Below are 24,560 nucleotides of genomic sequence, written 5' to 3'. Positions count from 1 at the left end.
CAGGTGTGTGGTCACAAATTATTTTATCACTTGCTCAGTCAAGTGCACTTCCTGTAGGAAATTAGGTAAGGTCTATGATAACATACGGTAGTTAGTAATTAGTGTTGATGAAAGCTTTGCACTTGTCAATCAACATTTTTGTTTGCAGACCAGAGTTTACCTGTCTGTAAAGGCAGCAATTAATGTGTCTTAGATTATTAATTCATAGTGATTGTTTTTATGATGTGGTTGTTTGCTTTATGATAGGAGTCATAATAGTTGGCTTACATCAATGTTAATACACCTTACTTCATATGGCTTATGATAAGGGAGTAGGTCTTTTCTACTTGGATTGTGAATGTTTTTGCCAAAGCTTAACCTTATGAACCCTAACCTCAAAGTTCAGTTTTACTCCTTGAAGGTCATCTGTTACATTACATCTTTAACAGCTTTAAAAGCACTTTCAGTGAGTGACTTATTGTGCCTCAGTGTTCTACTAAACGTTTCAGAAGGTCTTTTGTCCCGGCAGCAGTTGGATTTTTCAATGAACACTCTTAGTTGTTACTCTGATCCATTGCTGTAGATTAGGTTTCTAATGTATTTTATCTGTCTATTCATCCTATTGTATTGTTCATATTGTAGTATGTATGAGCTGTTTGGTGGCAAATGAGTTCCCCACTGGTGGATTCAAAAAGTTAATCTAACTCTAACCTTAACCTTGATATCCAAACCTTCCCAACAGTTTTTTTGTCAATGCTTGTATTATGACTTGCACTGTTTTTCATGTGTTGTGCCATCATTTGTGTTTTGTTCCTATCTTACATGCATTAAGGTTGGAGTATCAACTGCACCAAGTAGGCAACTTCCCAATGTGTCCTAGGGGCCTTGAAAGTACCAGCATTGTTGTGTGTCAACTGTCAACTGTTTTGTGCTGATTCCATTGAGATTTGCTTTTTGCACCACCAAAGATAAAAAATAACTGACATGAAAACATCCTAATAAATCCTAATAATTATATCAGATACCAGAACTATCAGAGTCAACCAATTATAACATAACCAAAACAAAACTACCTCACACAAAAATTACACATAAAGTAAAATGTGATGTTATCTGACCCTAAAAAGACAATACACTGTAGCAACCTACCTGACCAGAGTGGCTGATGTCAAACACAGAAACATGTTAGTGCTCACAGCCTGGCCATAGATACATGTCTAAGAACAGTGCCTCCCAACAACACAATATGAGGGAATCAGACTGACCTGTTGACCTGTTGATCAAGCCTTAGATAATTTTATATTTGTATTATATGTATGTATAATTGCACATGCACAACAATCAATACTCAATATTTTGCTAATGTTATTCCTTTTTGTACAATAAGGGTCTGTTGAAGTTTTGTACACAATGCACATAGGAAATATACATGTATATATTTCTTTGTATTGTAATTGTCATCATGCATTATTCATACAGTGCTTTGGCAATAATGTAGCCTATGTCATTAAAGTCATATGGTTCCCACACACACACACACACACACCACCCACACACATACCACCCTGTCCCTCTCTAACTTCCTCTTTCTCATTTCAATTCATTTCAAAGAGCCATTTTGTTATAGGAAGAGAAAAAAACAAAAACTCATACATTGTCAAAGCAAGTGTAAAATAAAAACCGTAACAAACGAAAAATGCACATAAACAGAAGAATTGGGATTCTGTTGTTAGAAATACAGGATGTAATATGTAGATAACTAAAAAGTAAAAGTAGAACATGTAGACTTGCAGTTAAAATATAAATACAAATAAATCAGAGCTATATAAACATTTATAATGATAAAAAGAATAATTTTTGGATGTCTCTGCAGCACAGTGCAGTACCCCTCCCCTCCCCCTCCTCTCTCTCGTATCCTAAACTGACACCTCAACACAGCGCTCACTCGGCGGGCGGGACTTCCGGTTGAGCGCACCCGGAAGATTTGGATGCAAGTTTCACTGCTTCACCGTGCATCCATATGCTCGCTACTTTAAACGTTTTCATGTGATTGGGGTGCTTTTTCTACACAGTATTATTTGCAACAATGTTATCCTTTGATTTCCTCGACGATGTTCGTCGCATGAATAAGCGGCAGGTGGGTACACAGACAGTAGTATTCCTCCTCTTTGTGTGGACAGAGACCTGTGAGCTAACGTGAACTAGCCACCGACCGCTGTGTAACGTTGCAGCTCGTCTGTCACTTGTCAGCCAACTCTAAAGTGAACGGTTTTATGCACATTTATGGTTTACAATACCGCCTTCATACTTCCACCTGATAACACCAGGCAACCGTATTTAAACAATATCCGTGACTTCACCGTAGTCAGCTATTTTTTCTCACAATTGTAATGTTAGCTTGAATCTAACGCCGGAAATGTTGACATATGAATCAGTGAATTACATTTCATCTCAAAACATATGGTTGAAAAATCCAAGAGTTTAATCCAAATTGCTCTTGGGCTATAAGACACCTGAAATGGCCTATTGTATTAGGAGCATTTATGTGTTGAAGGGTTTTTTAATACAAATGCATTGTTATTTCAGCTCTATTACCAGGTGCTGAACTTTGGTATGATTGTTTCCTCTGCGCTGATGATCTGGAAAGGATTGATGGTTGTCACAGGCAGCGAGAGTCCCATTGTTGTCGTTCTCAGGTAAGTTGGGCACACTTATGCTCTTAAAGCTCTTTGTTGGGCATTTGATGCTTGTTGTTCTGCTTGACTTTTGAGGTTGGAAGCAGCATCTTGGGGTGAAGAATTAATCCAAATAACCTATCCTAGGGTGATGAGATCTACATGAGAATATGGCATACAATAAACAACTGCATACTCCAAAGGCAGTTGATTCATTCTACCTGTAATGTAAACAGTAAAAAGAAAAGTCTAAAAAATGGTAAAATCTTAACATATACTTTATAGAGACTACAATTTATGAGACTGAAATTGAAAATGAAACTGCAGTCATTCTACTCGTGTTAATGAACACAGTCTCTAGTTGTACAATCACAGAATTTTATTAGCTTTCTTCTTGCTAACAAGACACTTTGAAACATCACAAACATGAGAAGATGAATTTGTCTGTTTATCTGAGGTCAAGTTGGAATTGATTTAACTAATCTGAATGGGAGTGACATACAATAAACAACCACATACTCTAAAGATCTAATCTAATATTAATACAAAAAATGAATTTCTCAGGCTGGATACCTGTTTTAGGTATTTATTGGGAGACATTTTTGTTATTTGGTAGGACAACAAAAATCTAAAGTACATTGCATCACAGCATAAATCTATTAGGAGAAGGTGCTGAGTCACTGAATCTCATTGGTGATCTCAATTTCATTTTCCCTGTTTTTGTTTTTTTCACATCTTCAGTCAGTGGGGGGTGACATCACTCATGCCCTGAATCTGAATTAAACTGACCTAAAGCAGCAGTAATCTTGAAGTTTTTTTGCTGTTATGATTATTTACACATGGGCTTGCATGTGAAATTTACATTAAATATAAGCAATTTTTTCAATATCTTTTCACTCTCTTTATGCTTGATACAGTAAAAGTGCGTATGAGCTTTCTTTAATAGGATTTTTACAGAAATCTATTTTTTGTTAGTTTGTGTACACTTTTTACTCACTTAAAGTTTATTTGAGCTTTGTGATCATTGGTCTCCTCATGCATGCCTGTTGCGATTGCACACAAGCACGGTGTGAACTGGCAAACATGAAGCAAGCTGTTGATCAAATGTTGACCTATTGATCTTTCTGTTAGGCTGAGTAAAATTAGAATGTGCTGTTGAAAAGATGAAGTGGCTTTAACATTCTTGTAATTAGTTTTAATTAGTGAAGTAATTCCCTAGACTGAAATCTGTATTTAGTTTTTCCCTTTCACATTTCCCATGATCAATATTCTCATTTTAACCCCTGGTAGGGATGTTCCACATTGATCATGTTCATCTGCCATTAATTTCAGTGGAAGTATGGAGCCAGCTTTCCACAGAGGAGACCTGCTGTTTCTAACCAACCGGGTAGAGGACCCCATCAGAGTCGGAGAGATCGTTGTCTTCAGGATAGAGGGCAGAGAGATCCCAATAGTACACAGAGTACTAAAGATCCATGAAAAGTATGAAAGCATGAATGTTGTTCTGCCTGTGGTCCCATCAAACCTGAGAATGCCAATCATATTGAAAACCTATCTATAATTTTCAGAGATGCCTGTGTAATATTACACACTCATTATAAATCCTTGTCCAGACATAGATATATTGAAAAAGAGGACTTGGTGTACATTGTGCTCTACAGTCATACTGATCCTTTGTCTCCAGGGAAAATGGAGACATTAAGTTCTTGACCAAAGGGGACAACAATGCAGTGGATGACAGAGGTCTGTACAAGCAGGGCCAACACTGGCTGGAGAAAAAGGATGTGGTGGGACGAGCTAGAGGGTAAGTACTGTGTTTAATAGTGCAGATATCTCTGCCACTTATTAGTAAAGAGAACTTCACCTATTTTGCTCCGTAATGGACTCCAATGTATCAATAAGATGTGTTTTCAATCCAAAATCGGAAAACGGCAACCTAGCAAAGTTGGTTAAAGTCTAGCAGAGGTGTATAAAATTCAGATTTATTAGCAAAATCAAACAATGTGTTGCAGAGCAGCTGGACACAATACAAGTAACACTTGCACACCTATAAAAGACCGCCCCATTTATTCTGTAGTGGGCTCACAAGGTCATCTTAAAAAAGCAGCATTTTCACCACTTGACTTCCCTATTTATGATCTCAGGATTATGGTTTCATTACCTCTGGTTGTTAATTTGTGTTGAACCAGGTAGGATTTAGGCCATTCATCCTCTTCAGCTGTGCTTTCCTACGTGTATAAGAGTCAAAACAAGGACATTGAACACTTAAGTTTATGTTTGGTTCCTGTCAGGTGTCTATCCCTTAAAGGTGTAATTATATTTCTGAAAGAGTGTGACCTCTGATTTTCATCTAGATTTTAGTTATTTTAACACATTTTTACCTTCCTATCATAAAGGGATTTCTGTTTTGATTGCTTACAGCCTATACACTAGCAGAAGTCATAAACCCTTTTTAAATATTACTTAAGGTACAGACCTTTTGTCTTTAGTGAAATTCCTTGACAGTGAATATTCTTGTCATCTCCAGGTTTGTGCCATACATTGGAATTGTCACCATTCTCATGAATGATTACCCCAAGTTCAAAGTAAGTGTGCCGACTCCAGCCGCCCATCTTAAATAACAAGATTTGCTTCTTTCTTAAGCTCAGATATTTAAAGTGTAACCTTTCTCATTTGTTTAACTTTCTGTGTTTTCATTCTGCAGTATGCTGTTCTCTTCATGCTGGGTCTCTTTGTGTTGGTCCATCGGGAGTGAGGTACCCAGACTTCAGGGCTCAAAAGGATAAACTTCGTCCAGGAAACCTCAGTCATGCCTTCAAAACAGAATTAAAGGACCAGTGTGTAGGATTTAGTGGCATCTAGCGGTTAGGTTGCAAATCATAATTGAGTATCCCTCCCCTGCCCCTCCCTTTCCAAGTATTAAGGCAAACCTAACTCGCAAAAAACTGTAAAAAGCCCTATCTAGAGCCAGTGTTTGGTTTGTCCCCTCGAGCTACTGTAGAAACATGGCGGTGCAACATGGCGGGCTCCGTGGAAGAGCACCTGCTCCCTATGTAGATATAAATGGCTCATCCTCAAGTAGTAAAAACACAACAATTCTTCTTTTTGCTAATTGACACTTCTACTACTTTTGAATATTATGTTCCATTTCTTCTAAGTCTGTTCTGCTAGATGCCGCTAAATTCTGCACAATGTACCTTTAAGACAGACTTTGTCAAACCCAACTGGCTTTTTTGTACCATTTGTTTGAACATTTTGTAGAAACGTGGATAGGGTGTTTACATTTGAAAAAAATTCAAGCTTTAAAAATATTTTTGTGAGGTAACTAGGCTAGATTTAGTTTGAAGTCTATCTTTATTTGTTATCCTCAGAATGTGACTTAACATTCTTTAAGATAATGAGTCTTGTTTCTTTCCTGTTGAATCATTGTCTTTGAAAAAGATATGTGAAGTATTTTGTGACAACAAAATATGAATGATATTAAATATGAAATCTGGTTACCATCCACTATGAATTATTTTAACTTTTTGTGTCAATTTTTCTTGGCCCCTATTCAGCCACTGTAAAGAGCGGATACTATGCAGTGTTGAGATAAAAACATTTTTTGAGGGGGAGTGAGCCTAGTGATCTGAAAAATGTAAAGCTCATGTCAAAATGTTGTGGCTAAATGTGTTTTTATTCATGTAAAGAATATGATTAATTTACATAAAAGCAGACTAGTCTTCTGTCCAGCTTTGGTTTTAGCATGTGATGAGCAATATCTCTCCTGGAAATCTTTTAAAAATACCTTTTTGACAGAGTAATGTTTTTTTGTACTTGCTGTTTAAAGAGAAACATGCATTAAATTAACATTTTAAGCATTGTTAGTTATCTGACTATGTTGTGAAATATATTGTTTTATAGAGGACTAGCAAAAATGTCCCAAAATAAGTGATGAGGAATAATAATGATAAATCATTTATACCGCTTGTTTTTTTTAATTTAAAAAATCATTTTCATAGATTGCTCTGTCGCTTTAGTTCCTCACATCAGAATTGAAATTCTATTAAGTACTTGTTCAACCTCCACATCTTCTACTCACTTGTGCAAATCATAAAAGAAATTTCTCATTTTTAACAAATTGCAAATGCTTTGGCACATTCAAGCAAATGATTATCTACAATTATCATGTTTATCAAAATGTGTTATACTGGTTCTCTGTTGTTAAACCAAAAACATCTATGCATTAATACATTGCATAAGTCATTACATGCAAAATGGTTGAACCAGTAGTCTTAATCTCTCATGAATATATTGCACACATCCAATTAGACTTTTTTTGTATATGTGTCCTGAATTGATGTATTGCTCTCAGGTGAATGTTGATTTTTACTAATAAAGGGGAATGTGTGAAGTGATAGCTCAGCCAGTGATCAGTCAGTTGTCTATAATAGCTCTAGGGGGAAAGTCACAGTCCTGATGAAGGTTCTCAACAATGGCCTTACAATGGTGGACAAAAACAGTGTCCTCAATTGTTCAAAAGTTTCATTTATAATGTCCTGTTATGCTTTATATTACAGCATATATATATACAACACTGACATCTTTTTAAAAATCATACTCAACCCTGTGTTTTGCATTACCGTTTTTCCCACATAGGATTGCAGGGCTACCTCACAGGGATGGCAGAGTTTCAGTCACTGTCATAAGAACCTTAGATGGAGTTTACATCAGAAGATACTTAACATTGTACACTGTTATACATGACTAAGCATTTTGACTATCTTGTCTGTAAACAATGACACATGGACTTGTCTTTCTGATGGCACTGACATGTTCATTGACATTTTTACTTCTGTAATATAAACAGGATTTTTCGGGTAATCCTATGTGTGGTGCTGTTTGGACAATTTATACATCTACTGTTTTGCAAATGTTATAGATGATTCAAAAAAATGTACCAAAGCAACTAAGATAAATAGTAATACCTAAAAAATATCCTATAAAAGATTTTCTTTCTTTCTTTCTTCCAATATGGTTTGATAAGTTATTTGTATTTGTGCTATCTTTGGAGTAGGACACAGGTTCAGCCTCATTAAAAGTGTATAGGGCCTTTCATAAGTGCAGAAATGCTTTGAACATCTGCCTTCCATCTGTGCTTGATGTGAGTACACTTTAGTGGTTTTGTAATCAAGGGGAATTCTACTGTGGTTATCCAGCCACTGCATTTAGTCATACAGTAGTATGGGTCAGCATACATTTAATATGGATCTGGTTTCAATTCAACTTTAAAAAAAAGCCATCTGGCTGCAGTCTTTGTTAGACACCAAAGGCCTTGACCATATGATAAGCTACTCATCAATTTTCTCATCGATTTTTGTTCACTTTGTGTAGTTTTATTGGTGATACAGTGTCAGTGACGGAATTGATGTGAACTTTTAACGCTCAGTGTTTTCCATTTTGGTGTGGCCCCGGGGAACAAAGCAAATCCAAACAAGACCATAGTCTCAAGTGACACTCTATAAAATGAATAGTCCCCCTCAGATGCAAATATTCATCACACCATTTTAAGAAAAAATGTAGTGTTGCAAATAACCATGACTGTATCAGTTCATCTAATCTGTGAACTTGGTGAGAGTGATGGTCAGACTGTTTTCTAATTAGACTGACATTCAACCGTCCAAAATGTCTTAAATCACAAGTATGTTTGTGTGAATGCCAAAGGTTACAGAAAGAGCAAGATACTGCAGCAGCTCTTCTGCTAAACTTGCTACTTTAGCACCCTGAAGTGACAAAGAGGCAGTCTGTCTTATCAGCTCTAAATTAGCAGTGAGAACCAGCAGGTTCTCCTGTCCTTAGAGGACTGATGGTGATCACAGCAGCATGCTGCAACTGGCCAAATGTCATGTTGCTCATTGTAAGGGGCCAGGCCTGGCCCTGAGAGAGAGGGGGGAGTGGAGGGCCATGGGCAGGAAATGTTGCTGTATAGAGAGGCATTAGTTATCACCTATGCCATTTATAGATGTGATCTCACAATTTGCACCAACATCACACAACAAGAAATTGCTTCTGTGTTTTGTGCCAGTTTGTGAATATTGTATTAGATTAAAGAGCTTTTATTGTCACATGCACAATAACACTGATGGAATGATTGCAATAAATGGTATTGTACAGTACAAATAGTATATGATATGACCTAATATGGACTTATAATATTTAGAAATATACCGCTCATCGTACAGGGTACCTTCATACGCATCACATCCCCAAAATCAGGCCGTAATAATTCATCCCCCATTAATTTTATATTGCTGCTAATACAACTGGCTGTTCGACAGGACTGTTATCGCAAATCAAAAATTAAATTCTGCCCTGAGTTAAACAGGAATCGTGTGGTGTGGTGTGGTGTGGTGCGTAAAAGACGCACAGCCGAAGACGCAGTCCCACGAAACCCTACCAATTAGTCGAGTGACTACATTTCGATTTACGCAAGAGGATGAGTAAAAAGCACACGCAACATAAACAGAGCCCACCCCGGCCAGGAAAGCCTATAAAAGCGAGATGCGATTGAGCGATCCAAGACCAAGAGGACACACTTGGAAATTTGCGCTCTGGAACACAGTTCGACACTCCGCTTTGAGATGAGAGGGTTTACACTCGACAATCTTTGCCAGTGTGGCTTATTTACTTATCTTGTCTTATTTTCCTTCATGTCTTTTACCACCGCAGTCAGTTTCGACCTGACTGAGCTTAGGAATAAAGTTGCAAAAATCAAAGTGAATCCAAGAGGCAATCTTTGGGCTACAGGTAAGAATCAGCTTAAATCTATCAGCTATACTAAGACCAATATCGGTTACATATTTGCATTGGATGGCATCTCATTTCAGATGTTTCCTACATATAACAGTTTTTGTTTAAATGATTTTTCTTTGCCTGTAACGATACTATTAATGGTACATGTCACAAGCCATTACAAGTATTTTCTCTCATCCAGGTCACACCTACTTTGAGTCAGTATTAACGTGTGCTTTCTTCAATTGTTTAGGACATTTCATGGGCAAGAAGAGTGTGATGGACACCCCACTGCTGCCTTCAGCTGAGGGACAAGGCGTTAACGCGCTGGAAGTCACCCTGCCTGCTGAGCACAATGCTCTCAGGGAGCTTATCCAGGAGTTTCTGCGGGTGACATTGCAGCCGCAGGTGGATACACAAGAGAGCCGCTCGAAAAATCAGGTGAGGAACGCCTCAAGCTTTTTCTTGTCTTTAATTTTCTTTTCTTTTGTCATAAAAAATACAGAAACGATGGTTCTGTATATTAAATCGATTCGATCCATTCTTTGTTTCAGGAGTCGGACTTGTTGATGAAGATTTTAGAAAGCTACATCCAAAGCAGAAAGTGACGCAGAGGATGAAAGTCTGGCACGCATGACCACGGATCCGAGGTCACCTGGCCTCATGGGTTAAAATAAATAAATGAGTCACAGTCTACAGTCTCCTGCTCATTATGATTGTAATTTACTGTTATACTGTCATATTTACAGTTCATGTGCCATTTGCAATAGACATAAAAGTTTTTCCAGTTGATTTTACTGATGATATTTCACATTGTCTTGTTGTTTAAAGTTATTTATATCCAATAAAACAATGATTTGCATATAGAAACGGGTGTCATCATAAAGTTGAAGTCTTTAGACTTGGAGTTGTAAGGAAACACTACTCAATTACTAATGCACCTCTTGATTCTTATTGTTTCTGAAATATTGGTGCATGACAATGGAAAAAACAAAAAAGTTGTTGAGGGTCTAATATGGACATAAAACAGTTTCTGTAATTATAGCGATTGTACTTGCTGGGTGAATCTATTGAGTTTAGCCCCTTCTCTCTTCTACCACAGGGGCTTGCTACATGACCTTTCACAACCCTTGTTTACTGGCCCAAGAATAACAATCAACTGATAGTTCAGCATGAGCGGGACCCTTTTTCCTCTTTTGTGCTATGTGGTATAAGCATGTCCAAAATAACACTTATATAAATATAAATGTAGGCAGCTTATATAAAATAACATTTTTGTAGTTCCCTGAATATTTTGACACAAAATCAATAATAACTTTCATACTCCTGTCCTTTGCATAAAGGGATGATCTGTTCTCTCGATCAATACTGGTGAAGTGAGATGGCCCATGCAGTTACATTGCCTTGGGCTAATCCATTGTATTATAAACGGGCAGGCTATTTCAATATCTCTCCCACAGTGTCTGTTGTTTTACGTCATTTTCAAGGTGTGGAGGGTGCTCTGGTGTCCAAAGTAGTGAGTAGTGAGAGTTGAGCAAATACTTGGACTATTGTTCGCTGTGTAGCTTTTGTAACTTCAGATATTTTGACCAATGAGTGATTCAAACATAAATGATAACACTAAGAAGAGAAGAGAATAAGAAAAAAAAAGAAAACGAATATAATGAGTTGTCAGTTTATCAGTTACACAGCAAAAAACTGATCCAGCCCTGCACTAAATCTTGCCTTCATGAGCATTACGTTATTTTCAAAAACAGTGTTGATTAAATTTTGTGATCATTTTGGAAGCTGTAGTTTGTGGTGCCGTTGAATTGTATTCCATGTATTATACTGGCTGTGTTTTGTCCACCCCTCTTACTTGAGGGTAGACTAAATATATGAAACACCTGTCTCCAAAAGTTTGCCCCCAATACATTTGCAACAGGGCAAGAAATTGATTTTTTTCCCTCTCTCCCTCTTTCTCCATAAATTAATCTATGGTTATGTTGCCAAACAACAGCCTCAAGATCCTGGAACATTCAGGTGCAGAAAATTGTAGAGAAGTAGGTTAGCATGCTAGAAAAGTGGGTACAATTTAATAAACAAGCTTGTTCAATAGGTTAGAGAAAATTTTATTTACAGTAATAGAAATAATTAAAACTTGCACTCAAAACTGATGAGGAGAGAGATTAATTTGAAAACATTACTTGAATATTGTTTTTTATTCAAATGTTCTGTCTGGTTAAAAGTGCAAACTGTCCCTTGGGGTTCTTTTCACAGTAAAACATATTTTACAGCAATGAGTTTGCATAGATACACAAAATGTGAGTCTGCATTGGAATGTTGCAAAAGATTTTATCGTCAAACACAAATACTGTGTCTTTTATTCATTAATTTGAACTGTCAGGCAACACTGCATATGTTAATCTGCTGCACAGGCAACTGCAGTTCAATGTGTTGATACAATAATTATCAATTTGTGTGGGCGGATGAGTGCGTGAGTGAGAGAGTGAACATAACTGTCCTCTCATGACTTAAAATGCAGATCCAAACATGTTGCAGAGTGTTAACTGTCAAGGATGGTGATGTCTCCACACAATTTGAGCGTGCACAGATGACGTTTACTTCCCTACTCCTGAGGGAACGATGGATTCAATTTAGCATCTCTGTGTTGGCTGCTTACTTTGAATTTGCTTGACTAATCATAAAACCAATCGTTCCCCTATATGCCCAGCTTTAATCTTGCTTCCTGTTGATGTACACAGATGCACATCTCTACGTCTCTCCAACAGCATTATTTTACATTTAAATTCCAGGAAAATAAAATGTCATCCCTGCGTAGGGATGAATGAAACATTTTCAATGTTGCTGGAGTGAATCCAGGTAAAATGCAGTATTATATGTCTGTATTAAGACAGGAAAGCAAATATCATAGTGAACCAAACTATTATGCAATTTAAAGAAACCTGGAACATTGGAAAGAAGAAACTAAACGCCAAAGTAGATTTGACTGTTATCTGGCACTAAAAAGAAATTATGAATTGGCAGAATATCTCTCAACTGTCAGAGATAGAAAGCAGATACAGACCCTAACCAAGTACAGGCTCAGTGACCACAAACTGGCAATCCAAAAGGACAACACAAAACATCATGGCAAACAAAAGAAACTGAATAAATGATTGCTGTTCGATTCTCCTCCTGATCCTCCTAAAGTTTTTTCTTTACTCAGCATGGGGAACCAATTCCACCAAATACTGAGGCTAAATTAATGCTGATACAAACAATCAACAGCCACCACAGACAGTGGCCATCTTATTAAATTTTGTCATCTTGAAAAGATTAAATGGGGCTTTTCATACTGATATTTTTATTTCAGATCAGATGCAGACCAAGATTAGCCATCTGGTATTGTTTTATAGCTGTAATGTCATCCAATCCATTTATGGCCTATTTCCATGAACTGCTGCTGTGACAAATTAACTTCCCCCCTGGCGATCAATAAGTAATGCATGTCTCAAGGATAACCTTAACTAGGAATCACCACAATTACAAAGGACCTAGAACTAATGCTTTAAAGAACACTGGTCTATACAGGGTGGAAATGCAGTGGAATAATTTCATATTATGTCTTTGAAAACTCCTGAATAGCATTTGCTTTAGAACGTAGTTAAAGATACTTGGACTGATAAGTGGATACATAGTTTCTTTTTCCTTTTTTTCCTATACACCCCAGGGAGAGTAGCTATTGGGTTGGTAATGGGGATCCAACATAAATAAACTAAATCAAAATCTCCTTATTTGTTAATGTTTTGTTGTGGTGATGATGATTTACTCTGTTATTGTGTATCTTTGACAGTTTTGTTTTCACTAATTAAAGTTTCATGTAAAGCCTTTTTAATTTGACAAAAAAAACATAACTTACATCGCTCTGTTTACTGTACAAGCAGTGATGTTCTGTCATGCAACTCAATCTGCGTTTCTGCAGCAACAAATTATGATAGTTTGTTATCTTTGTCACTACACCGAACTGGGACTGTCGGCAGTCACCAATATGGAGTCTGATCATCACACTGGTCATTTCTGCTCACTTTTATGAAAATGAATGTTGTGTTTTTCATGTTTAAGAAAGAACGACAAAATCTATGATTTCTTTTGATTGACATATTTATTGAATGTAAATGTGTCATTAGCATATGATCCTGACTTTCTCTCCCTGTATACGTATCGGTCTGTTTCTTTGTTTTTTTATTGTCTTGTTTTATTAATGTCTTAAATGATTAAGGTTGATGAAGGCTGATGTATAATTCACAGTGTTGATGTATGTCATGTCACCAGCAGTAGCCTCAGCTTCAGTTTGAATTCATGAGTTCCACTCTTGTTCAGTTTCAACACCAAAAGCTGACAGAGACAGATGTGGCACATTTTAACTCAATAAAACTGAGGCTGCGGGCAACGGTCCAAGACATCACTGATTGAGTACCCCAGGGTTAGCCATTTTCATTTGAGTAATCTGTCCACCTCTTATAAGGAACACAGGTCTAGTAAAGGAATCACATGTGTCTCTTACATCAATTTTTTGTCAAGACATTTGTGCCAAGTCACTCATGTGGGTGCAGTTAAATATTATTATTTATTCAGGAATGCTGCTAAACATTTGAAAAACTAGAAAAAGGAAACAAGAAAAAAATAGTTAAAAAAGGATTGGTTGCAGGGTGTTCTTACCAGATGCTTAGCATTCATAAGCAAATTGGTTTTCCTCTCACAGTGTGAACAGTGTAAAACTAGTAATGATATACTGCCACCCTCTGGCTTATAAAACCCCTCACTACACATGAAGAAACCTCAGCTCTAATTCTACCCCAGTGTCTAATGCGCTTATTGTGTTCAGGTGAAGGGTACCATATTTGTCGAAAAATGAAATTGTGAAACAATTTAACAAGTATCAGAAAATACTATACTATACTCAATACTTATATTCAAGTGTTAAACCTGAGCTTTTGTGAGTCTCATGTCTAAATTCACGTCTTGCCATAGAAATCTGCACAAAATGCCTAATAAAGTTCATCTTTTATATTCCAGAAACACTGAACTGTAAGCTTGGGAAGATGAAACACTGATGGCAACAGTCCAGTCTGTGTATCTTTTGGTAATTTGATTTTCTTTTCAGTAATTAGTATTGAACAACAAAAAACGAGTGGTTAAGAAATAAAACCTGAAATACAAACTTTTGTTGAAATAAGAGCTGTTTTTCTTTTTCCTGATTAAAAAGAAATGAGCAGAAAAAATGTATTTAGGATTTTTTGTAATATTAAAGTATTGGGGAAGTATTAAGATGAGAAATAAGATGATTACATTTATATTTGAAAGTTCAGATTTCAGAATGGATTGTCAGACTGTTCATGTGAACTAGGGAGTCAAAGACAATGTACAGGTGGACACACATTATTATCTGCCCCAGATAGGAGGCAGTGAGGCTTGTTCAAATTCAACAGTGCTTTCCTCAGATGAGGGTGTCTGGTGATAACAGTCAAAACACCCACTGACCCTGAAGCCCACTACTGATGATGTGTCCTATAATACAATAAGAGTGATTAAACACTTCTTAACCTCTGACATAAATCTAGGGATTCCAGAATAGGAATTTTAAAAAAGTTACACAAAAGAAACCTGGAATTAATAATCAAAAGACACAAACAAATAAGCATTATTTAGAATATGTCTTGTATTAAGCATTAGTAGTTTTTTAAATATGTGGTAGGTATTAAGTGTTTAATAGGGAAGAGTATTAGAATCTGTTCTGAGGTAAGTATTAGGGTGGATCTAAGGGTAGATTAAAGTGTTCAAAGCATTAAGGTAAGTAATTTCTGAAACAGTAAATGGTAAAAAAGTATAAAGGTATTAGGTAAGTTATAGGACAAGTGTTGAAGTAAAATTAAGTACTAGGATGGATCTGAAAGTAAGTATCAAGGATTTGTTGTAAATTTTAAGGTAACAATTGGGTAAGTATTAAGATGAGAAATAAGATAATTAACTTTAAAGTACAGATTTCAGATTGGATTGTCAGGTTGGTCATGTGTAGTGCACAATGGGCTGTTGGATGAGTGAGGCTATCCCTCATAGAAGACTGGGCCATGGTCAAGGTCCTGCCATCATGGACCACCACACCATGTGTGCTGTTCCCAGAGTTGGAACCCGGCACGGCTGCATACTTACCACCTGACTGCCAAGGACCATTTGTTAACACCACTAGGTAGCCCTAGCCTGGCCAATCAGATCTGAAGTGTCTGGTCTCACTGCTACTTCTTGCTATGTTGAGGGACCTTATGCCAGGCTTAACCCAGGTAACCCACACCGGAAGCCACTAAGACCAACCGCGACAGAGCGCTGCCTTCCCGGGTACCACAGGGTCAAAGAGGGATCAGGGCCAGCTGTGATATACATACATTGCCTCCTTGTCCCCCGGGAAACTCAGATGTCTCCCTCAGAATCAACCAGGAGCAGCCATGTCAGAGTGGTGCCTTCCCAGCTACCTCAGGGCAAAGAAGGACTGGGACCAGCTGTGATCAAGCACTGCCTCCCTGGCCCCCCAAGACATCCGGCTTTTTAAAGCATTCTCCTGTGTCCCATATTCCGAACATCTTCAGGATTTGCTGTTTAAAACCTAAAAAAAAATAAGAGCAATATCATGTGTCCCATAAACTGCACAACACCAGGAAATACAAAACAAATAAATATAATTTAAAAAATGTAATTCAAAAAAAGCATTATTCTACCACACAGTGAGGTAAAGTAATTAGGTTTAACATACAGCAAAATACCATCCCTGTTTTTCATTGCTGGTCTGTGGACATAATGGTTATAATCCAGGCCTCAGTCTGTGGACATAATGGTTATAATCCAGGCCTCAATCTGTGGACATAATGGTTATAATCCAGACCTCAGTGTACATCAAGGTGTAGGTGTGAAATTGTTCCAGTTCTGCAGTTGATCAACATGTAATACAAATGGCAAATTATAAATCATTTTAAACTATTTTTTCTGATACATGAAGGATAGGAAATACTGAAGGAAATACTCTCTTATTTATCCACCTGATATGTCCAAAGTGAACCATGTGATTGTGAACACACAACTTTTTACTTTATTATAAAGTGCATAACTACTTACCTGAAAGGCAAAACTTTTCCACATCCCTCAGCCACAGATCAGGGATTGTGTGCAGTCTTGCCCACTGACTGAAATTTCAAGGGCAATGTGGACAAAATAAGAAAGACACTTCAAAAAGTACAGTCAATATCAATAATACACATTAAGAAAGGCCAGTATCTGCAATAGTAAAATGTGTTAAGCTGGTCCAGGGTTCAATATTAAGACATCTTCCGTTTGTTTTGAATGGTGACGTCATCTGAGCACATGACTGGTGTCTATTGTTTGGGTTGTTTTCATTGGTCGAGCCCAGAGGAATCTGCACAGTGGGACAGCACCACCGAAGCCATTTTATTAACAGCAAAGGTGCAGGTGCATCGGTATCTTTTTTATTTTATATCTATAGTTTAAATTTTAGAGTCAACGATGGGACAGTGTGGAATTACTTCATCCAAAACCGTCTTGGTGTTTCTCAATCTCATATTTTGGGTAAGCAACCGATAGATAGCCTATGTGAACAATGTGCAGCATCCCAGAGAGGCCAGGGATGCAGAACATTAGCAAGCGAGCAAACTGCGCCAGAGATGCACTGCAGGTTGCCGATAGACGAGCTGTGGTTTGGGTTTGAACAAAGCTGTTTACGGATATTATGTGGTAGCTGTGTTCACGTACAGCTGCACAACGTTAATAAACAGAGTAGCCTGCTACACTGCGTCGGTAGCTGCCGCCCACAAGTTGTAGCCATGACGTTATGCAGCAGCAGCCAGCCAGCCAGGCTCTGTGGATGCTACTGACCTGCAGTGGCTTCAGAGTTAACATGCCGTTACATAGCATTATATTAACAGACCAGCACAGTTCAAATATACCTATTGAGGGCGGAGAGGATAAAACGAGATTTAAATGGTTAACCATATCACCTCCAATGATGTTAAATAATAGATACATCAGGTGGCCCAGTTCACATTGCACCAGTATGTTGTGTCCGACTCGGTGTTAAAAGTGGTGTTATTCAGATGGAGATAAAGACATCATTTTAAAATGCATAAAAGCGGCCATAGTTTTATAGTGGCTATCTCCACATTCGTTATCTCTTGACCTTTTTTCTCTTCTATGTTTTTGTTTTGTCTTTCAAATGTACTTTTTTTTGGCATGGCCATTAACAAGGTGATACTAGCTTTACAGATATATGATTACAAATGAAAGGAAAAAAGACAAAAATGATTAACAAATCGCTACATTATATACATAAGTTGCAACAATTAGTTGATTCATCTGTTAGTTGATCATCAGAAAATTAGTTGCCAACAATTTTTTGAATAATTGAATAGGCCTAGTTGTCTTATATGTGCAACATTTGGTGGTTGAACATTCTCAAATGTGAGGATATAAAGCTTTTTATTGTCATCCATTATTGTGAACAGAGTATTTTTTAATTTTACACTGTTCACCAGACAACACAAGATATTTGAAGATGTCACTTTTTACACTGGGAAATTATAACAGACATTTTAATGACTATTTTCTGATATTTTATATCAAAACAAAGTAGAAGAATCAGCAGATTAATCAATAATGAAAATAATTGTTAGTTGCAGCCCTACATCATATAACACCACACCGTCCACCACTCTATTCACTATAAAACATACATATACTATGCAACTACATTATAACACTGCATAGTGTACTATAATGGAAGACAAACAAACAATTGTTTATTGTTTGGTTTTATTTCAAACAACAACAAATAGCCATCAAAATGAAATGAAATGAAAAATAATGTGTTGGAGAGGGAACAGGAGGAAGCAGAAAGCTTATTTAGTCCTGTCCCTTCTTCACATCTTCTTCACAACATCATAAAATAAAATAAAACAAAAACAAAAAACAAAATAATGACAAAATAATAAATAAATACAACAAAACAATTAATAAACAAAAATCAAGGCATACTTAAACTAGCCTCCTACAATATCCTAAACTCAAAAAATGTATTCCCCAGTCATTCCCCATATACCACCAAAGAACATACAGTATTCAATGATCCAGCCTTGATTGCAGTCAGTTATATTTGTATTATACATATTGTTTCATACAAGAAACAGAAATATAATAGAAGAAATACATACAGAAAGTAAATAGAGTTGTTTAGAGGTCCTTATTTTTATATTTGTCAAGAATAGTTTTCTTGTATGTGTTTGTAAACTGTATAGAGTTAGTGCTTTGTTTGATTTCTTCTTCAAGGCCATTCCACAATGTTACCCCACACACTGATATGCACATGCTTTTAAGAGCAGTAGTTACGTACACAAGGTTGTTTAAAGTTTCCTCTTACATGATTTTTACCTTCTCTATCTTGAAAAAAAATTTCAGGCAGTGCATTATTTCTTGCTTTAAACATTATTATTGCTGTTGTAACTTTCACTCCATAAAGTCCATACATTTCAAAGACAGTAATTTAAAAAATAGAGGATTCATATGATCAAGATACCCAGCATGATTTATTATCCTTACTGCTCTTTTTTGCAATGTGCATATCCTCTGTAAGGTACTCTTCTAAGTATTACCCCAGATTTCAACACAATAGATCAGATATGGTAATACGAGTGCACAGTGGGTATGGTATGGTGCACCACCATACCATACCCATACCATACCCACACACACACACTTATAATAAAAACTAAGTACAGAAAAATAGAGCGAAAGAGAGAAATAAAACACTAGAATAGAGCATTAAATATAAGGTTGCAGCATAAAATGATTTGCTGTAAAATCATTAAAAGGACAGAGAGTGTAGTGTTGCTTGATTCAAGATGTGTCTACATTTACTCAGCACTCCAATGCTCTTTGCCATCTTAGAGCACAGATACTTAATGTGGGCCTTCCAGCAGAACTTGTTTTCTATTGCAAACAATGTGATTGACAATGTGATGGTAATGTTGCTCCACAAGGTCCTTTCTCTCCCTCTGTCCCCTGACTCTCTGTTTCTCTCTGCAGGCTGCTGCTGGAATTTTATGCTACATTGGAGCCTATGTGTTTATCACATATGACGACTATGACCACTTCTTTGAGGATGTGTACACTTTGATTCCAGCTATCATAATAATAGCTGTGGGGACTCTTCTGTTCATCATTGGTCTGATCGGCTGCTGTGCCACTATACGTGAAAGCTCCTGCGGTCTGGCTACTGTGAGTGTGGACTACTTTCCCTTTAACTCTGAAAATAAGATGATGTAGATGTAGAAAAGGGACTTGCAACATATGGAGCTCAAGGACGACCTTAGAAGAATAAGAAACTGTTCATTTCAAGTATTTTGTTTCTAAGTCACAATATTAAAAGATCTCTTTTTGTCTTTTCAGTTTGCTGCCATTCTCCTGCTGGTGTTTGTAACAGAGTGTGTCGTGGTGGTGCTTGGTTACATATACAGGGCAAAGGTAATCACCGTCTGATTGGTCTGTTCCTAATTTCACATAAAAGTTTTTTTAAAGTGGGTCTCAGGCTGTTCTTTCAACACTTGAGTTCAAGATTAAAAGAGAGGAACAAACATCACACGGTACAATATAATGATAACAATATCTTTATTTATATAGTACAAAGTTACAAAGTGCTTCACATAGAATCACATAAACAGACAGAGCAATTAAATGAACAATAGTGCTAAATGAACAATAAAAAAATAAAGCGAGCCTCAACAAATAGTCTATCTAATTGTCTAAAGAGGAGCAATGTTCATGAAATATCTTTTGCTATCCCATTAAAACTACATCTGTATTGGGAGCTACAGTGTGCCTGATTTAGTTCTTTGGTCCAGCACCTGATTCAAAGTTGTTTTTTTTGTTCCTGATGTGCGCATCTACTGCACAACTTTTTCTGAGTCCAATAAAGTACTGATTGATCATGTCAAAAGCTGCACTAAATCAAGCAGTACAAGAATGGCATGCACACCAGGATCATGGTTTCAATATGAGTCTTTGAAAACTGTTGATATTATACATATATTGTGTGATGTTGTGAGTCTACAGTTAATAGCATGAACAGTTTAAACTTTAGCAAAAACATATTTTATTGTTGTACTCTGTTATTGTTTTAAAACCTCTTTTGTTATGATTAATTAGTGCTCAGTTTATCTGTATACGCGTATTACTAATCACTTTGGGTTAAGAGAGTCACCTAGGGGCTGGTATTGAAATTAGTATATCATAATGCAGAAAAACTGATCGTATCCTAAGAGATAACATCTGTAAATTGTGGTTTCAAGACAGGCTATTGTATATTTGTTTCAGGTAGAAGATGAAGTGAATCACTCCATTCAGAAGGTTTACAATGAATACAACGGCACCAACACTGATGCACCAAGCCGTGCTATTGACTATGTGCAGAGGCAGGTAAGGAATAATAGTATCTGTCTGGCCCAAATGCCAATGTTTTTTGTTAGAATTGCCTTCAGGGATTTTTATAATATAGTAATATACAATGATACATTTGTAATGTGATGAGTCACTATGTAGATGTTATCCTTTGACTTCAAGCTTTGTTTACATGGTAACCTTCTGAAATATTGTAGACATACATTATTTTCACTGAAAAATTTAATGAGAGCACTCACACAAAAAAAACCTCACTATGTGGTCAAGGGTAGTTATTTTTACATTTACTATGAAGTAATTGAAGGTCAGGTCATTTGAATGCTCAAGTTGACATTTTTTATTGATGTTCAACTATTTCAAATTATAATTAAACTTTAAATAGAAGTCTGAACTCCAGACTCTGAAGATTTGATCTTTTATCTATCTTTTCATTATCCTCCCTTCTTCTTAGCTTCACTGCTGCGGCATTCACAACTACTCTGACTGGAGGAACACTCGCTGGTTTAAGGAATCCAAAAACAACAGCGTCCCAGTCAGCTGCTGTCAACCCAGCATCAGCAACTGTACCGGCACTCTGACTCGACCAGCAGATCTCTACCAAGAGGTACAAACAACAACACACTTAAAATATCAAATGTTCTGTGATGTTATTGCTTGTGCATTTGTTAGGTAAGGCTTTGAATGTGATTTATTTTCTCTTCTCGTCTTAGGGTTGTGAAGCTCTTGTTGTGAAGAAATTAAAGGAGATCATGATGTATGTCATATGGGCCGCACTAACTTTTGCATCTATACAGGTAAGGAAGGAAAATACAAACATTTGTTTTTAGTGAAGTGTTCAAAAAGGCTATTTTTGATAAATGTTTTCCATGATCTAGTTTAACTCTGACCTGTTGAGTTTAGTGTGGTTGTTTATGCTTGTGGTTTCCTGCCCATTGGACAGTTTTATATAGTGTGAACATTTCTGGTGAGCAAACTTTAGTTTTAATGACATGAAACAGTTAGAAACCTTGTCTGACAGCTGATGTTGCAGATGTTGGTCAAATTCATTTTATTGTAAAGCAAAAACTCTGGCTTCAAAGTACACTATAATTCAAATCAAGAAGTGTATCTCCTCTTTATACTATACTAAAACCAATAAAGGACTTCAGCCAGTATGACTATTTAACGCTGCAGTCAATTCATTCACATCAAACAGCTGCCTCACCACATCAAGCACATGTAAATCCTGTGTTCAAACCAAGTCAAAATCATGTTTATTTGAAGCATAATTAAAGCTGCAGTAATCACTGTCGGTGCAACCCGTGTCTCTGTTAAGCCTGGATCTGACAGCAGCTCTGACCTGATTGTGTCAAAGGATTTCTAGTATGTTTACCAGCTCAGCAGGGGTGCTTCTGACCACGACACCCCAGCTTCCAAAGTAATGACAAAGACAGCATGCTAAATCACTTTGTTTTACACTCAAGCATACTGACCGAAACATACTATGTGCAATGCAAGTGTGAAAAGATGATGCTTCTTGGTTTTTCCATCATTAGCTTAACCATCCAAAACGGGAGCATTCAGTGATTACATCTCACCACGTTATTTATCTGCCAAGTTTGCTGAATGTTAATGACTTGAATAACATCTCTGCTTTCATTCCCCCGGCTGTCTGCCTACAGATGCTGGGCATGCTCTGCGCCTGCGTGGTGCTGTGCAGGAGGAGTCATGACCCAGCATATGAGCTGCTGGTCACCACCAACAGCTATGCATGAAGACCAACAAAGCACTCAGAAAAGCAAAGGAGCGTCACCGGACATGTCCACAGTAGATTTCAGCTGTAGTTATATATAAGCTCAAGCACACCTTGCACAATTCATGATAAAGTAGCGAACACTGACGATGTGGTTTGGGGTGGGGCTTCAAGGGGAAACCAGTTATTTATTGACATGCTTTGTAAGTTGTTATTTTCACTGTTCTTTTTTTTTCTTACTAATACTGAAATACTTACAAAAGCCAAAGTGTATATGGCTATTTGATATATTGATGTTGATGATCCTTTTGTTTTCATTTAATTGTGGCTTCATTAAAATTGGGCTCTTCCCCAGTAAGGATGAGGAGGAGTAATGAGGAGCTTATGTTTGAAATGATGGTTGGGAGAGTTGTATAGAATGTATTTCTCTGTGTGCTAGTTTGCACTACAGATGGAGCTCTGGAGATATTTCATGGATGTTCAAATGCTAAATCTATGCTAAATAGAACTTTGTATACTATTCCCAAGAACTCGGTTCAACCAGATTTTGTGAGAATGAACAAAAACTTTTTCTCGTAGAAAGAACAGATTTAATCATTTGATCACTGTCTAAAACTGTTTTGTGCAGCTGCTCTTTTGTTTTGTCTCCATTATTGCCATTATTGGCAGAAAGAGTTTTTCATATTCATAAATATTAAGGTTGAGAATAATGTACATTCTGGTTACATGTGGATGTATTCTGAATCAGGCTTCACTACTGAGGTATTGCCAGTATATAAATTGTGAGTCAGTCAACCTTTCAGTCTCCAGTGCTATTAGTAGCAGTATTATCAGTTTTACCAGAAGACGTGTGTATGTGTAGGTTCAGTTTGTCACATTGTTTCTAGTCTATTTCTTCTGTTTAGTTTTTAGTTATAAACCTGCTATGAAGAATTATGATTCATTATTTTATACATTGTTGTGAAAATGCACCGTTTTAATATTTTTGAGCTGTTAAGTTGATCCCTAGGTATTTAGCTTGTGCCGCAGAAAAAAATATGAGAAATAGAATTGTGTATAGATGGGAGAACAGGCAGGGAAAACAAATAAAGTCATTCATTTCAACTTCACTGTCTTATTCTCCATTTATTCCCATAGTAGTATGTGACTGTCACCTTACCAATTAGATCATAGTATAATAAGACATAAGGTAAAAAAAAAAGTGCCATCAGTCGATACTATGACATATATACACTTTATTTGTGTCATTTGATCTATATTAACTGCAACCATGATAGATAATGGTCTTTCAGGGGCTCAAAAATTATAGACAGTGTAGATACATTGTATATTTTACATAGTGCACATATAGTATCTGTATCCTCTTCTATACAGTCTATTCACAAATACAAATAACATTCAAACATTACAGACATATAACCTAATAAGAAGAACCTGTTAATTATATCATAAAATTTGTAAAAAACAAACAAACATTAAAAAAAATGAATGAAAGTGGTCCAAGGCAATTTACTACATTGCAGGGATTGCTGATGTAGAAACACAGAGATACTCATCCAATAAATTAGTTATTTTGAATGCAATTTGGACTTAATTCTTTTTATCTGATCTAATACAGTGATTAAGTTCAACACTGCTTTGTTTTTTTACTCAACTTGAAACAAAATCATTTATTAGTCACCTCTGTCAGTAGAGTAGCCAGCGTGATAATATAATGATGATTAGCCACTTAACACACGCCCCTGTTTTTTATGCTGTTAGCCTAAACGACATGCCCAAGTTGTGAGCAGCACAGATCCCACATAGTTTGAGACTCAGAGATGTGTCTGGTATCATTGGAAAGGAAACACTCTCAGGATTCTTGTAAAAGTGTCTGTGTGATTCTGTGACTTACTGACAAAGAGTGGCAG

At 36.8% G+C, this 24,560-nt stretch overlaps 3 protein-coding genes across 3 annotated transcripts; all 3 read left to right on the top strand.

Annotated features, from left to right (window-relative positions):
• Nucleotides 1-1,938: 1,938 nt before the first annotated feature.
• On the top strand, nucleotides 1,939-6,157 carry sec11a (SEC11 homolog A, signal peptidase complex subunit). The gene is made up of 6 exons (XM_053319874.1): nucleotides 1,939-2,116; nucleotides 2,566-2,675; nucleotides 3,987-4,136; nucleotides 4,339-4,458; nucleotides 5,182-5,239; nucleotides 5,359-6,157. Exons 1-6 carry the CDS (start codon nucleotides 2,066-2,068, stop codon nucleotides 5,407-5,409), a joined length of 540 nt encoding a protein of 179 aa, XP_053175849.1. The 5' UTR covers nucleotides 1,939-2,065; the 3' UTR covers nucleotides 5,410-6,157.
• A 3,117-nt stretch (nucleotides 6,158-9,274) lies between these two features.
• nmbb (neuromedin Bb) lies at nucleotides 9,275-10,033 on the top strand. Its single transcript, XM_053319885.1, has 3 exons — nucleotides 9,275-9,440; nucleotides 9,679-9,866; nucleotides 9,980-10,033. The coding sequence occupies exons 1-3, from the start codon at nucleotides 9,275-9,277 to the stop codon at nucleotides 10,031-10,033; spliced, it is 408 nt and encodes a 135-aa protein (XP_053175860.1).
• A 6,943-nt stretch (nucleotides 10,034-16,976) lies between these two features.
• Nucleotides 16,977-23,223, top strand: LOC128359410 (tetraspanin-3). Its single transcript, XM_053319907.1, has 7 exons — nucleotides 16,977-17,039; nucleotides 19,548-19,739; nucleotides 19,911-19,985; nucleotides 20,835-20,936; nucleotides 21,370-21,522; nucleotides 21,629-21,712; nucleotides 22,580-23,223. The coding sequence occupies exons 1-7, from the start codon at nucleotides 16,977-16,979 to the stop codon at nucleotides 22,670-22,672; spliced, it is 762 nt and encodes a 253-aa protein (XP_053175882.1). The 3' UTR covers nucleotides 22,673-23,223.
• Nucleotides 23,224-24,560: the final 1,337 nt, after the last annotated feature.

The sequence above is a fragment of the Scomber japonicus genome, chromosome 1 (assembly GCF_027409825.1).
Source record: "Scomber japonicus isolate fScoJap1 chromosome 1, fScoJap1.pri, whole genome shotgun sequence".
NCBI lineage: Eukaryota > Metazoa > Chordata > Actinopteri > Scombriformes > Scombridae > Scomber > Scomber japonicus.
The sequence above is the reverse complement of the archived record's forward strand: the minus strand, read 5'-3'. Positions and strand labels throughout refer to the sequence as shown.

Excerpts from the sequence above, each read along its gene's own strand:
- LOC128359410 (XM_053319907.1), top strand. The coding sequence starts at position 16,977 with ATGGGACAGTGTGGAATTACTTCATCCAAAACCGTCTTGGTGTTTCTC. Across the intron at positions 19,986-20,834 it reads GTTACATATACAGGGCAAAG|GTAGAAGATGAAGTGAATCA; the intron begins GTAATCACCGTC and ends TATTTGTTTCAG. Across the intron at positions 21,713-22,579 it reads TAACTTTTGCATCTATACAG|ATGCTGGGCATGCTCTGCGC; the intron begins GTAAGGAAGGAA and ends GTCTGCCTACAG.
- nmbb (XM_053319885.1), top strand. The coding sequence starts at position 9,275 with ATGAGAGGGTTTACACTCGACAATCTTTGCCAGTGTGGCTTATTTACT. Across the intron at positions 9,441-9,678 it reads AGGCAATCTTTGGGCTACAG|GACATTTCATGGGCAAGAAG; the intron begins GTAAGAATCAGC and ends TCAATTGTTTAG. Across the intron at positions 9,867-9,979 it reads AGAGCCGCTCGAAAAATCAG|GAGTCGGACTTGTTGATGAA; the intron begins GTGAGGAACGCC and ends TCTTTGTTTCAG.
- sec11a (XM_053319874.1), top strand. The coding sequence starts at position 2,066 with ATGTTATCCTTTGATTTCCTCGACGATGTTCGTCGCATGAATAAGCGG. Across the intron at positions 2,117-2,565 it reads GTCGCATGAATAAGCGGCAG|CTCTATTACCAGGTGCTGAA; the intron begins GTGGGTACACAG and ends TTGTTATTTCAG. Across the intron at positions 5,240-5,358 it reads ATGATTACCCCAAGTTCAAA|TATGCTGTTCTCTTCATGCT; the intron begins GTAAGTGTGCCG and ends TTCATTCTGCAG.